This window comes from Pinus tabuliformis, chromosome 5_2 (genome assembly GCF_031772625.1).
Source record: "Pinus tabuliformis cultivar Carrire ecotype Pingquan chromosome 5_2, CPIR1, whole genome shotgun sequence".
Taxonomy (NCBI): Eukaryota; Viridiplantae; Streptophyta; class Pinopsida; order Pinales; family Pinaceae; genus Pinus; species Pinus tabuliformis.
Window position 1 is genome coordinate 191,966,963 of NC_142306.1, and position 16,589 is coordinate 191,983,551.

At 36.0% G+C, this 16,589-nt stretch overlaps 1 protein-coding gene across 1 annotated transcript; it reads left to right on the forward strand.

Annotated features, from left to right (window-relative positions):
- Positions 1–7,195: 7,195 nt before the first annotated feature.
- LOC149158216 (uncharacterized) lies at positions 7,196–8,008 on the forward strand. Its single transcript, XM_089433920.1, has 2 exons — positions 7,196–7,491; positions 7,603–8,008. Exons 1-2 carry the CDS (start codon positions 7,196–7,198, stop codon positions 7,811–7,813), a joined length of 507 nt encoding a protein of 168 aa, XP_089290046.1. The 3' UTR covers positions 7,814–8,008.
- Positions 8,009–16,589: the final 8,581 nt, after the last annotated feature.

Here is a 16,589-nt window from a genome sequence, read left to right on the forward strand (position 1 = left end):
GTCAAACCCAACCATTAAGTATAAATTCATTCCAGTTTTATAAGACAAGAAACTCATTTCATTATAAATCTGTGATTATGGGTATTGGCCTTAACACCCATTACCGTCAACAAACAAAGAATAAATAGTAGGGTTTAACTGATAGCTTACCATATCACCAGAAGCTCGCCCAAAGATGACAGAGTATGAAGCTCTGAGTCGACTGATTGCTCCTATTGGTTGAAAGGAGTCATGGGTAAGGCCTTAACACCCATTACTGTCAACAAGTTGCATAGCTTCGAAACCATTAACGTCGTGGAAAAAATGAAAACCAAACCAAGTAGAAAGGAATTCAAACGATAGGGTAAACAAGGGAGAAGTCTAGAGTCATTGGATCCACCTACCATGGATACGGTGATGAAGGGACCTTGCATTCAATCCCGAACTCTCTGGTAGTAGGCTGGACCTCAGCATTAATCAGAACCATGTGACAGGGGGGAGAACCATCACAATCCTCGAGGTGAGGCCAGGTGGAGGCAAGCCAACACAACACATAAACCATCACATGATCCAAATCCAAGAAATAATCCAATCACATTGATAATCCAATCATAGTTAGGTTTACATTATATGCATAATAATATAAGATTTAGCAATAAGGTACAATTAAATGTCAACTATTATGCATATATGATCAAAGAATTTTTTTTTATTATATAGTAAGATGTGTTACAAATGGTATAACAACCTAGTTTCACACACTGAGGCTTCTGGGTTAAATATTACAAAAAAATTAAGTGTTAGCATGCTTATAATTATGTAATAAAAAATTGAGCTAGTAAATGTGAACATAGAGACAGAAGTCAATACCAACACATAGACATGCAGAGGAGCCCCAGGATATCAAATTCGTCGAAGGTGCCTTAAGTAGAGGCTAATTTGGATATATGGATACAGGCGGGTGGGGAGTATCATCAAACTAATGATGTTCTTCTAGAAACAGTACAGTAGCTACGTACATAAATTTAAGGTCAGATAATGAATGCATGAGGTAAGAGGAAGAAAAGATTCTCAAGAGTTTGTCCAACCGATAGAATCAGTGAGGGCAAGACCCCAACATGGAGGACAAAGAAAGAATATCAACAACCCATCATGGTGAGGAAAATACAAAATCAGCAGAGGGACATAAGGAGGATGAAGAAGGGCATTTAGATAACATTTCAGACCAAAGAAAAACCAAAAAACAGAATATGGAATTACAGGGTGAGTTTAAAAAAATAAAACCATCATTGTTCGAAGGAGATTATCAGGAGGCAGTCGAAGCATGGCTGATTGACATGGGGAAATATTTCTAGATTTATGAATATACTGACAAACTCAAAGCACGATTAGTAGTTTATCAGCTACAGGGAAAGGCCACTCTCTAGTGGGAAGAAATCAAAACAGTGAGAAAGATTGATGAAGAACAAGTGACGTGGCAAGAATTCCAGAAAATTTTTAAGGATAAATACTTGATTGAGCGTGATTATGACGAGAAAGAAAAGGAGTTCCATGAGATAAGGTTGGGAATCTTGACTATGGACAAATATGTGAAGAGGTTCACCTCCTTGTTATGATATGTCCCATACATGCAGGAGGAAAAAGCAAAAATTTAGCGGTTTATCAGCAGTCTGCCTAATTTTATGAAGGAAAAGTTGGAATTTGACTATCCTAGATTGATGAACAATGTGGTGTGAAAAGCCCGTATATGTTACCAGCAGATGAAATAGAAAAGTTAAGCACCCAAATGAGCTTTAGGTAGAATAATGAGGAATATACCCCCAAACGGACGACAAAAAGTAGGAAATGGTCGGAATAATCAACAGAGAATCTTTGGAAAATTTACCAGGAATCTACCCAAGTTTCCAACATACCCCAAAAGCAAACAAACAGAGGGGATTAATAAGCCTGCAACTGACCAACCACTAATGCCACCTCTGTAATGTTGGGGTTGTGGGGAATCTTACTACTATAATAACTGCCCACACAAGGCTCGAACGTAACAACTTTCCAATATGAAAGAAGCCTCCACAGTTGGAGATATAGCAAGGAGTATGCCCAGAATTAATGCTGCTTTGGACGACCATCAAGCAGAATACCAGCCCACCATGATTGAGTGCGAAGGTATGATTGATAATCAACCTGTTTCTGTTTTATTTGATCCAGGTGCTAGCCTAAGTTATATTAGTCCCAAGGTGGTAGAAAAATGTCAGTTGCTAAGCAACAAATTTAAGAAATCTTGGTTGGTTCAACTAGCCACCGGAGCTAAGAGGAAGGTTTCTGCTAAAATAGAAAATTGTCCAATTGCAGTTTCAGGGTAGCTCATTCATGTTGATCTAAATATATTTCCCTTAGGTTCCTACGATGTATTAATAGGAATGGATTGGTTAGAAGGACATTGGTCCTTAGTAGATTGTAAAGAGAAATCTATGAACTATATAACAAAGTCGGGCAAAGGAAAGAACTTCAAGGAATCAAGAAATTGAAATGGAGACGATCACTCTAGATTTTATTACAGGACTACCCCACACGAAGAAGTAACATGACTCAATTATGGTGGTAGTGGACAAGTTAATAAAAACAACCCATTTTGTACCTGTGAAATCCTCTTACAAGACTGTAGAAATCGCAGACATATTCATGAGGGAAATATTCCGATGACATGGAATACCTTGGGTAGTAATTTCCGAGAGGGATGTAAAATTTACATCCACATTTTGGAAAACCCTCTTCGCTAGGTTGGATACCCAGATTCAATTCAGTACCACCTACCATCCACAAACAGATGGCCAAACAAAACGAGTGAACCAAGTCTTGGAAGATATGTTAAGGATGTTTGTGATGCAGCAACCACACAAGTGGGAGGACTACCTCAATTTAGTAGAGTTTCCATATAACAATGACCATCACGAGTCTTTGGGAATGAGCCCTTTTGAGGTATTTTATGGAAGGAAGTGTTGGGTACCCACAGACTGGAATAACCCGGTTAATAAGTTAGCATTGGGGCCTGATATGTTAGCTGAAATGGAGGCCATAGTGAAAAAGGTTCATGAGAACTTAAAGGCCACTCAGGATAGGAAAAAGGTTTATGCTGATAAAAAGAGGACTCATAAACAATTCCAGTTAGGGGATCATGTATACTTAAAAGTTAAACCCCGGAAAAGAACCTTAAAGTGGAGGGGTTGCGCCAAGCTGGCATCTCGATATTGCAGACCATTTCAAATATTGGAACAAATTGGATCAGTGGCATACAAATTAGCCCTCCCAGGCCACATCTGGGTTCACAATGTTTTCCATGAATCCTTGCTAAAAAAATATGTATACAGCCCTCAACATATAATTAACTGGGAAAATATACAGGTAATAAAATATATGAATACGTGACATTAAAATTGTTGTTTGGTGCAATTCTAACAGCCAATTATAAATTTGTACAGGTCGAGCTCGAGGGAGAGTTCCTCACAGAGCCTCTTCGTATTCTAGATCAGAGAGAAACCACCTTACAGAAGTGAACCATCCCCCATGTTAAAGTGTAATGGAAGCACTTTGGCCCAGAGGAGGCCACTTGGGAAGAAGAGGAGATCATGCTGCAGGCCTATCCAACATTATTTTCTTAGAAGAACACTGAGGATGTTGTTCCTCACAAGGGGGGAAAGATGTAATACCCTTTGTTGCACCATAATTACTTCTTTTTTTACCAAGTTTTACGCAGAACTTAGAAACTTTTAATTTTACCTAACATGGTTGTTAAGAAGTTAAGGCTGGAAAAGCCAGAACATCATGATATTTTGTTTAAATAAACTAAACAGTGTTGATTAAGGAAAATGAATAGAAACAATTATAATAACTCCTTGAATAGTTGGAAACAATTTCCGTCCCTCTTCCCTAAAAGGGAGGGGAAAGGAAGAAGGAGGGGTTGCTTAAATTTTTGCTTGAGCTGGGCAGGAACAACCAGTGGGAAAACTGAATTATGGAAAAAAATCTAATTGGTGTGCGGCTTGAGGCTGGACAATAGTCCTGAAGCCCAAGACACTAGACTGCGTTAAGTCTAGTAACTGTTAGGAGCAAGAAGTGCTTGGAGGGGGACATTGGACGTGATTTCCAGGTCCATGGCTAGGTGGTGAGACCTTCTAGAAAGAACATTAACTGCACAGTGCTAAAATAATTCTAAACAGATAAGTAACCAAAATCTATGCTTATTATTGACAGCTGAAAAGGCATATTTAAATAGGAATAGATGTTTAGTCTATCAGTATTTTCTACTGCCTTCAAGATAGATATTATTGTTATAACCTCTCTGTATATTCTGCTATACCTATCATAGAAAGGTTCTATTACATACTTCTTTCCTAGTATTGTATTATGGGTAAATATAGAATTACAATTTCTAATTCTGATGAAGATACTGTAGTATTATCGACAGGTGCAAGGATAATATAGATGCAAGGACAATATAGACTCTATTAAATCAACATAGATATGAACTCGAAAACTGTACTTATTTGTTTACAACAGTGTAGAACCATAAAACAATATTGTCTACAATTATAGTAAAGAGAGTCAAACTCAACCAGAAAGTATAAATTCATTCCAGTTTTGTAAGACAAGAAACTCAGTTCATTATAAATCTGTGATTATGGGTATAGGTTCAACTTCCCTATTCATTATCAAACTATCTGCTATCGATGAAAGGTAATGAAAGCATAATGTATGGGCTGTAAGCACCATCAAAGAAATATAAACATCAATGAAGGTTTTTCCAAAACCATGAATATATACATACATGCAAAATTGAGAAATGTGGTAAGGACCATTTCCAACCTCTTCCCATTCCGAGGAAAGGGCCAAAGCTCACCAAATCATAATAACAATATCAAGGAACCTTTAGAAATGATATATTTAAGTAAGATGAATCTTTAGAAATGATATACTTAAATGAAAAGAACAAAGCATCTTTGGTCTGGCAGAGGATGCCATACATTCATTACTGTCAATTTAAGGAGTTATACAATAAGGAAACACACAACTAAACTGCAGGTCCAAAACATGGTAAAACCAATCTAGTTCCTAAGGTGGGCACTTCTGATAATGCGGTGGGGGTTTGGCCATGTCGAGAGCCACCAAACCCTCCCACCATCTAAAATATGCAACCCTGAACTAATTTAGTGAATTTGATAGCTAAGTATTAATACCCTCATGCATTTCATTGAGGTTCTTCATAGACCAACCTGGAGGCATAACAAAGGGCATGCGGTTAGACCACCATGTATAGCCCTATCCCAAGATTGTCCTACTCCAACAGTAAGGGCAGAGGGTTACCTGCAAAACTAATTAGAGGATTAGAACCTAGACACATAACCTTTCAACTATATAAATACAAACCCTTAATTCTAGCTCACCTCAAGATAATTGTCTGGTTGAGCAATGTTTGAATACCTGAGAAATCAAATGGAAGCGTTGACCTGGATTCAAAAATGAAATCAATACCTCATAGTTCATCTGCGGTAACAAGAAAAACCTGAAATTCTCTCGCAGAAGGCCCTCCTCTTACTGATACTTTGACTGAGGGAATAATCGTTTGCAACTCCGTAGAGCACACCTGCATAGCTTCCCTTCATCAGTTGCCATTCATGGTAAAGAAATGAAAAAGAGAATAAACAGTAGGATTTAACTGATAGCTTACCATATCACCAAAATCTCGCCCAAAGACAATAGAGTATGAAGCTCTATGTCGATAGATTGCTCCTGTTGGCTGAAAGGATTCGTGGGTAAGGCCTTAACACCCATTATCATCAACAAGTTGTAGAGATTCAAAACCATTAACATTGTAGACAGAATGAAAAAAAAAACCAAGCCGAAAGGCATTGAAATGATAGGGTTAACAAGGGAGAGGTCTAGAGTCGTTGGATCCACCTACCATGGATCCAGTGGTGAAGGGACGTTGCATTTAATGCCAAACTCTCTGGTAGCAGGTCAGACCTCGACATTAATTAGAACCATGTGATAGGTGGGAGAAGCATCACAATCCTTGAGGTGAGGCCAGGTGGAGGCGAGCCAACATAACACGTAAACCATCGCATGATCCAAATCAGAGAAATTAATAATCTAATCACATCGATAATCCAATCATAGTTAGGTTTACATTATATGCATAATAATATAAGATTTAACCATAAGGTACAATTAAATGTCAACTATTATGCATATATGGTCAAAGATTTTTTTTTATATATAGTAAGATGTGTTACAGTGAATCTAGTTCTGATGATGAACCACACTTGCTGGTTCGAAACGCGTAAGCCAAAAATTTCTCTTATGCAATTTGAAAGACTTTGCTTAATATATTTTATCTTTTGAATATAACTTCAATAACATTTTTTTGAAATAAATTTTTATAATTATAAAAATATTTTTAAATTCTTAAAATTGATAATAAACATATTAATTTATTATATTAAACATTTTGATTAAAAAAATCAATATATTAATTTATTATATTAAACATTTGGATTAAATTTTATTGGATTTTTTAATTTATATAGCCTAAGGAGTTGAATATTTTAAATTTTTAATAATTTTATAAATTTGTTATTTTAATTATAATATATCTATAAATAATATAAGTTAATATATTAAATATTTATTTATTATTTTCCATTTTTCTAATAATTTTAATTAAATACCTTAAAGACATGAAAGGTGTCTACTCGATCTTATGTTCTTGTGGGATTCTCTACATTAGGAACCAAATGCTCTATTAAACAGAGAATCCCAGAGCATGCAACAGACGTCAGAGCATGCAATAGGCATAAGAGGTAACAGATCGTGCTCATCAGCTCTTCAGAGCATGCATAGAAATATAAGCATCATGTATGTTGTCATATCTCCACATCATACATATTATAATTAAAAGACAAAAAAAAAATTCAACATAGTAACAATTCATTTACCATAGCAATATTTCATGGGCATGAATATAACATACGGATCATTAATCTATTCTCAAGTTAAAGCCACTCATAGTTGGGCTACATTATGAATCCGTGCAATAGGGAACTCCTATCCACTGATCGCTGACAGTGTCATTTATTTGGCATTAATTCTACCAAGGACACACACCAGTTCACACTGTAGCTAAACTTTACACTTGCTTTTGGCATTTATTTCCTGCTCTATCATGGTAACGTGGCACGACAGGCTCGTCCTTTTGCAACTGGACACCTTGGGTCTCTCGTCGCATCGACGGTGGAAGATTTGGGTTCTCGATCCTAAGGCTGGGTGCTTCCCGGAAGGCTACTCAACCTTGTTTGCTAGAGTTACGCCTCATTTTTCTTCCTTGCTCCTTGGCGCCTGTTCTGGCTCTCCTTCTCCTCTTGCTGGCTTGCTCGACCTGCAGACCTTGGGTTTTGATGCAGTTGAAGGAACTCAGGAGCAGGGCTGTGGAATTTTCCTCTGTGGAATGTTTAACTACCAGTAAGTTGTTCAAGTGAGTATTTCTCGGTTACATTTTTCCGTAATTCTTTCAACTGTTCCTTGATAACTAGCCCTATTTGTTGATGCAATTTGCCATGCATTGTACTGCAGGTGTACTGGAAGCGGTTCCGAGGGCTTCAATCTGTTGTCAATGGAGCTTGTGGTTTCCCTTCCTGTCTTTGATGCTCGAGGGTTTTCGGGTAAGCTTTACTGGCGGCCTTGGTGCTTGTTGACAGTAAAGGAACACTTGGGATTAACTTGTGGCTATTTGCATCAATTCTCCAAAGTTGTACTAGTTCTTGTGTTTCAGTTCCGAAGCTAAACGGGATACTTTTGTCAAGCTACTTGTTAATCCTTTTTCAGGCAGTTGTCTTCTGTTGTTTAAGAGTTGTATGCATATTTTTCCCGTGTCTAGCTGAGGGTTTCAGTTAGCTACAGGCCTTATAATTAAGGCCGCATCGGTGTAATTGTTTCAGGTTTAGGTTCTGGTCTTGACCTGATACTCTTGTAATAACATACTTTTCAAAACTGAAGCCATTTAAGTTTTCTTTATGCCAAATCGATGCAGGTTTTCTTTTGAAATGTAATTACGGTTTTTTGATTGCTATGTGAATAATTATGCTCGTTTTTTTAAGATATCAATGCTACCCTTTTGCTCAGTTAGTTCTACACAGTTTTATGTGGGTTAAAAATACTGTGTGAACACAGTTCTACTTTCTTTAAATGTTTAATTCTTTTTCTAATAATGCAGCTCTGAGTTTAAATATAGTTGGAATTTTACTTCTGCGGAATAGAGTAACTGGATCTCTCTGTTTCGATTAGGTATCTTGAAGCTTTAATTAACTAATTGAGAACGTAACTCTGTCAATGTTATATCACTATAGGGTTTCGTTCCTGTATAGGGTTTCAGGAAGGGTCTTACAGAGTTTTTGACCATTATTTAGCAGTCTTTGCCTTTAATGATGCTACCTAGTTTGGCTTTTGTGTAAATACACTTATATTTCTCTATTATATTGGCCTCGTCATCTTATTTGAACTTGCTTCATCTATCTGGGGCTTAACTCTGTGCTGCCTAACCTATGAAATTAATCTTTTTCCTCTTTCGTGGCACTAGCATCTTCAATATTCTTTCTCTTCTTGACTAAGAACTTGGGTGTTAGTCAAATTTTATTCTCAGTTCTTAAATTTACACAGTTTAACTAAGAGATTATTAACCAGTCCAGTACAACCAACAATTCTACTACAATTAATTTCCTAGCAAATAAAATAACCAGTTCTACTCAGTTAATAACCTTGTGGTTAGTGTCTTCTAGAATATAAATTAACCAGTTCTGAATAGAGAATAATCCCTACTGTTAATGTTTTACAGTAAATAAAATAACTAGTGTTGAACAGTTAATACCCTACTGTTGAACAGTTAATACCCTACTATTATTGATTTCCTGTAATTAAAGTAACCAGTTCTGTATAGATTATAACCCTACTGTTAATATTTTCCAAATATCTTTTCAGAGTTAAGAGCTCCTTCTTTTCTACTCACAATTAAAGGCACATAATAAAGCTATGCAACAGATTAGTTTCAAAAGGCACTGCTTACCTGAGTTTCCAAGAAGAAGAGAACTCAATGGTAGTGGTCACCTTTGTTATTTGCTACTTTTCAACCACCCGTCCATGAGATTTGTCTTCAGAACCAAATCTCCCCCCAAGCTTGCTCGCAAGACCTCTGTCTTCTACGAGTTTTCGCACTTCGTGCTTATGTTATCTAGTCATCACCAGACTTACCAATTCCCCCTTACCGTCTGACATTTCAGCACGGTTTTTCCTCCCTTCACTTCCTTTTCTCTAGAGTGTTTCACAGCTAGGGGAGGTAGTTAGGGTTTTCCTGGCAGCTGCCTTTTCCAACTTCTTTCTATGAGAAGTTACAAGATCTGCTATTACTCAATTCATTTCCCATCTTCAATAATTAACAATATTATTAAACTCAAATAAATAATAACAATAATTATCCAGTTTGTTTCTTACTATGGTAAAATAAAGATATTTACAGTTTTTCTGGGGACATTACATATCATTGAGGATGTGAAAGTCATTGCTAGGGTTGATCACTTCCACCGTAGGAAGTTAAGAGAGCCTATTAGGATTGAGAAATAAACAATCAATCTGAATAGGGATGATCGATGGAAATTGAGTAAGAGCTGGATTCTGTCTTCTTCGTCCCGATTTCCCCCATTATTTCCCCTTTCCTTTTTTTTTTTTAAGTTTTGACCCCTTTATATCATCTATGACATTGTAATAACAAATTTATTTATAAAAAGATGAGAGTTAATAAAATTAATTTATAAAATCATAAACATATTATTATTAATTAATAAATTAACTTTTTTTCTATATCATAAATCAATAAATAAATAATAATAATAATAATAATATATAAATATAATATTTATAAAATTTTAGTTATAAACTAGTTGCTCAAAATTAGCAGTTTAATTGTTTATGAAATTATTAATAATATTAAACTATTATTTATTATTATATATATAATTATAATAACATATTTATAGATAAATAATAATTTAATATTTATATAAACAAATAACGACTAATTTATAACCGTTAGTCTTTAATTAAAAATTAATAAATATTATTTTTTATTAGTTAAATAACTAATTTTTGGGATTGAGAGATAAGAAATTCCACAGTCTTCACTTTTACGTGAGTCTAGAACAAGACTTATGTTCAGGACTGAATCTACAAAAAAGGGAAAGGATGGAGGTTATAAATATCAGATGCCATGTAGTTAGGGTTGGGGAGTTGACCAGTCAAAGGAATTTTTTATTTTTTTTTAATTAAAATGAAGACTGATCTCTCAATCCCAAATATTGCACCAAAAAAAATTCCAAACTGCTAAATAACTAATTCCTAACTCATGACACTCTGGACTTTGGTGCATCTTTGCTATTTATTCTTTAGGATCAATGAAAATTTTCACCTTTGTCGTGAGAATGAACCACATTAGTTAGTTAAAAAAATTGACCAAATAATAATGATGTGATTAATCCAAAAAACATTCTTATTTACAATATAAATCATGAAAACCTAAAATCTAACAAAAATATTAAATTATTTTAAATTTATAAAAAATTAAATACTCATTCTTTTTATTATATATATTTTTATTATTATTAAAGTTATATAATAAAATTTAAATCAAATTTTAAATAATATGAAACATTTTAGAATTAGAAAAACTCTTAATAATACATTCCACCATTATCTTTTTCTTGTAATAAAATTTCAAAGCTATCTCACATTCCTCCAAATTCTTATTAAATCTAATAAAAAATAATATTATGGTTTTCATTATGCAATTTAATAATTTTGGAATTTTTAATTCATAAAATTCCAATAAATTGAAAATCTAACTCTATATATATATTATTTTAAATTTTATCGATGATGATGTTTTAAATTTTATTGATGATGATGATGTTGGTTAACGTCCATTGAGACCAAACTTTACTCTATTGGACCTAAAGAAACTAATTATTTAGTTTGATTTAAGATTTTATTCCTATGCTCAAAAAGCTTGGAGAGAAGCCTCCCAAGCTCACTGTAATTTTGACAACGTAAAAGGCTAGGAAGGTTAGTATTCACTCTAAGAGGAAGTGATTTTCATCCTCGATGTACGTATTCCCACAGAGATGGCAAAACCATTCCATCCATGGTGTTTTAGGAACTGTGGAGCTCATGAGAGTTCGTTCTAATCTTGGTTATATTAATTTTCTTCTTTGAGCTAGTTAAAACAGAAAGATACATTTGATCTTTAGGGTGGGGTTGATGACCTCCTTATAATATCTTAATTTTCTTTTAGATACTAAATCTTTCTTACACCACATTTTTCTTTGAACTGAGAAGTAACAATATTTTTAATGTTATTAATATTTTGCAATGCAACATTCTGTCGATCTCCCAATAATTTAACCAGCCCCTGGTGTCAATATACAATAATGTAACTATTTTAATATAACAAAAAAATATTAATTTATTAGAAAATTAAATATTTTAAATATAATAAAATATTATATATAAATAAATAATTTTCATCTAAATTTTCATAAAATAGTTTTTAATATATTAATAATAATATAATAAAATATTGGCTTGAAATATGTCTTAACATTGCTCATGAGTGACTAAAACCTGAGGGTAACCCAGAGATATGTGGCAGAAGCCTACCTGCATGATGGATAATTCCATGTATGGTTTTAGGGTGCATTGGCTTGATAGCAGCCAAACTATTCCCATGCTATTTTGACAAATAGATTATGATAGATTTAGCCTTGTTTAAAAAAATATTTAAAATTTAAAAAATTAAAAAATTCAATTTACTTCAAGCTGCATTATAAAAACTGTTTCAATTATAATCCATTATCTATCTATTAAACCGTCACCTCTGTTGCAGAGCTTTCAGTGAAGCAACTGCCCTTCCAAAAGTTCAATATTGGCCTTTCACATTGAATAGAGTGTAAAGCATGCAACTGCACCGTTTTTCCCCGTCTGTGACTGGGGCAACCGGCCTCAACGATGGGGCAGCGAGACAAGGACAACGCGTCCACTCATGAATGTACAACGCGTCCAAAGACGAATGGCAACAACCGTCAAATCGTTTAGGTAATTTAAATAATATCATAAATAATATCAAACATTACCACCATCACCGAAGACAAAAGAAAACATCCCGATAGTTTGCTCGTCAATTTTTGGATTTCAATTTGCTTGTAAATTTTTGGATGTCAATTGCGTGTAGATTTAAGGTCATTCAAAGTTTGGGGGGAACTCACTATCTATTAACATGGACAAAAGCAAATATCACTATAGTTTGATTTCTTAATAATGAGTGATAAGTTCACAAGAAACTTTGAAAGACCTTAATGTCAATGTTTAGATTTCAATTATGTGTAGATTTAAAGTCATCCAAAGGTTAGGGTGGACTCACCACCCATAAAGGATAGAAACAAACATCACTGTAGTGTGCTTCCCTAAAAATAATGATGAGTCCACCTCCACCTTAAAATTTACACTATTAAAATCCAAAAAATTACCTACCTTCAATGTTTAGAATGGACTCACCAGTCATCATAAAAAACAGAAAGAAACGTTGTTATAATTTGCTTTCCTTCAAAATTTAAAATAGACTCACCACTCATCATAAAAAACAAAAGCAAACATTGCTATAGTTTACTTCCCTAACCAGAATGATAATTCCACCTCCACCTATCATAAAAAAAGAAGAAGCAAACATCACTATAGTTTACTTCCCTAACCATAATGATAATTCCACCTCCACCTTGAAATTTACACTATTGAAATCAAAAATTTTACTTACCTTCCGCATTGAATAGATTGTAAAGATGTCATTATATAAAACACGACCACAAGGTAAGTATTTAGGATTCTTCAAAGGACCAAGAGGTAAGTATTTAAGATCATTGAATACTTGTATTAAGATGTTGTTATGTCAAAAATGGGTAATGCAATTACCTTGATGTTCGGAGCTATGTGAAGTGGAAGATTCTTTAGAAATTGTGAAGGATCAAGACCAAAGTATAGTCCCTTGATTGGACCTCCTTCAAGTGATGATGAAGGGGCAGGGTAGACTACATTGTGCAACATTGTTCAACTAATCACTCAAGGGATTCTTAGAACAAACCATCCTTCCACTCCACCTCCACCTCTGTCTCCACCGCATACACCTTCGCCCACCCCTCCACCTCCACCTCCACCTTTCAACATGGCGAACCAAATGAAAATGTTGATCTTCAAGGGCATAGGAAGTGAAGATCCAGAGCATTTTTGGTTTGTTATGAATGCTGTATAGACAACTCAACAGATCGTCGATGATAATATAAAGAAAGCACAGTTGGTTACCACTTTGTAGGATTGCGCGCTAACATGGTACATTAAGTATTGTTCTAGTAATCTTCTTGTGACGCTAGCAGAGACTAAGACGACTTTCAACAAAGATTTTAGTAAATCTAAATCTGACTCACAGTCAGTAATTGGATTTAAAGAGAACATGATGAGGGTTGAGGAGACGCCTTGAGAATTTGATTAGAGTTTGAAATGTCAGATCAGAGAGGCTAACATGCAGATCACAGACAACCAACATCGTGAATGGTTTATAGCATCACTTTTTCCCCACTTGAGAATTTCTCTGTCACAAGAAAAGATAGAAACACGGGCAAAAGCCTTGGAGATTTTGATGAGGCTGCATGCATCACCTATTCAAAATAATAACCTAGGAGTACAACAGATCCACTCACAGTTAGAGAGCTTACACTTAAAAATATAAAGTTTGAAGAAAGACAAGGAGATTAAACTAGAAGCAAGTGCAGAAGTGTGGTGTTTGAAGTGCAAAGGTCATAGGCATGATAAGGATCACTGTCTTGTGTACATGAATTATATTACAGGACGGGGGCCGATTCCCCTGGAACCAGAAACCCTAGCAGGGTCGAGCACGGGGGCTATGTTGTGGTGCGACATTTCTCAAGTTACTAGGTAACATGTGCCAGAAAATTTCCATTTACTTTAGAAGTTCATTAAGACACCCCATTAGTTGTTCTGTAATTTCTGCAAATCCATGGGCCACGATGAGTGCCATTGTCGAAGCTATGAGCTGATGATGGAAAGAACACTTACATACCATATGAAAGCAAAAGTTTGACCTCCAAGCCAAGGCGTCAGGGGAGCGCGTGAAGGTTATCAGGGATGAATATGGGGCCGAGGAGGAGGAGGACATGGTAGGGGTCACGATCAGATTATCTGCTATAATTGTGGATAGTCAGGGCACTATGCATGAGAGTGTCAGAATCCTACACATCCATCATGTCAATACTGCAGACAGTTTGACCATACTATAGAAGAATGCCCAGTGCTAATAGCTAAAATGCAAGAGAAGAAAACAAAACCTCAACAGCCTACACAAATTTACAAATGATGAGGGTTGAGCCCCGCAAAGAAGAAAAAAGTGTTAATATTGTGCTAAGAAGTGGAATGATGACTGGCGTTGATAAAGGTAAACAACCTGTAGAAGAAGGATGGGTCCGCAAATCATCAGAGAAATAAGTTGGCTTTGACCTGGACTGCACAAAGGAAACTTTTATGGAAGCTAAGAAGAGCTTTGCTGAGGCCTCCACGTCAGGAAGCTAGGGCAAGATATAAGAACTCAGCGTGCCTGTAGATGTCGATCCTTCTATACTCACTACATTTTTGGAGACCTGCATGAAACTGCTACGTGATAGTAAGGATGTGGAAGGCCTGCAAGAACTAATAAATAAATGTACCAGCAAGGAAAAGGCCCTTGGTGAACACCGCGCGATCAGAAGGATTGGAAAGCATAAGGCATGAACAGGGCGAGAGATGAGGTTAACTGCGCAGATAGGTGATTATGAAATGGATCAAATCATCTTGGATCTGGGGTCTGATGCAAATGTTTTACCGAAACAAACATGGGAAAGTATGGGGAGACCTGTGCTACAGTGGTCTCCGATTCAGCTCAGGATGGAAAACCAACATAAAATCATCCCCATGGGAGATTTATTTCGAGTAACAGTTGATATTGAGGATGCGAGCACAGTGGCATACTTTGAAGTTATAGAAATCGTTGACGACAGTAATCCCTACCTCACGCTCTTGGGAATTGATTGGGCTATTGATATGAATGGGGTCATCAATTTGAAGAAAATGATGATGTCATTTGAAAGAAAGTCACTTAGGGTTATAGTGCCTGTGGACCTCGCAGAAGGGGTGTGCTATACTAAAACAATCTACAATTATGAAGAAAGTGATGATGAACTGGATCAGATTTACAAGATAATAGAACGAGACAAGGAATAGATTAATCCAATGGCAGATGGAAAAATTGCATGGGACCAGGAGAGTTCCTGCACCTCTGATTTAGACGTGGAATTAGAGCATTGGTAGAATCTCTTACATGAAGTTTCTATATTGCAATGCAATATGATGACGAAGTCACTGCCGTGTGTTTTGTTGGAGGTAAGAAAATTACTTTATTATGATGGTTTAACTGACGTAGATCTGTTTTTGGAGGAATTTGAGCATGAGGTCCCTGAGGACCACCGCTTCCAATCATTAAAGTTGGTACTGCGTGCTACGCCTCCACGATTGTGGGGTATGCATAAGGATAGTTTCGTTGGATGGTGAGATTACAAAAGAATGATGAAGCTACGGTTTGGGTGTGCTAACACTAGAATGTCTGAGAAGTATAATGGACGAGACAATCTAAGCGATCACCTAGAAAAGTGGACTAAGGCATGGGGAACAAAACAACAACCAGAGTGGGTACACATATTTTTTCATGCCTTTGGTACCATCCCCATGAACTGATATCTTGAAATGGAGCTCTGCCATGGAACCACGGAATGGGATGTATTAAAGGAAGGGTTCTTATTGACTTTCAGTTTTGAGGACAGGTGTGCAAGCATCGATGAAGCACTGTAGGAAATTAAAGCGGTTATCTTCAAAACACTGACAGAACCTATGGAATGGACCCAACCAGACTAGAGCACCTAGCTATGCCATATACTAGAATGTTATAATGTGACCGCTGAAGAGGAAGAGGAAGACCCCAAGAACATTAATATTCTGGAGGCGAAAGGACATCGCGAAGTCTAGGGACAACAAATAGAAAACCCAGACATCTTCGTACCTTTGAAAACAAAGCAAGTAAACATTAGAACTGAAGAAGAATTTAATTTTGCGAAAATTGGAGATTACTGGGATGACGGTACAATCGACAAAGTTGTTGAATTACTCCGCGAATACCAAGATCTTTGTCCAACTAAGTTTTCAAATCTAAAGCGCATAATTGGTGACTTAGGCGTTATGATGATCACATTGAAGTCGGACTCGAAGCCTGTTAAATAAAAGCCTTATCTCCTTAATCCTAAGTATAAGGAAAAGGTTCGCTAGGAGTTGGATAAGATGTTGGAGGCGGGCATCATAGAACCTGTTGAAGGATCTGATTGGGTGAGCCTAATGGTGGTTCAAGAAAAGAAACATAAGGGTGAAATAAG

Excerpts from the sequence above, each read along its gene's own strand:
- LOC149158216 (XM_089433920.1), top strand. The coding sequence starts at position 7,196 with ATGGTAACGTGGCACGACAGGCTCGTCCTTTTGCAACTGGACACCTTG. Across the intron at positions 7,492-7,602 it reads TGTGGAATGTTTAACTACCA|GTGTACTGGAAGCGGTTCCG; the intron begins GTAAGTTGTTCA and ends ATTGTACTGCAG.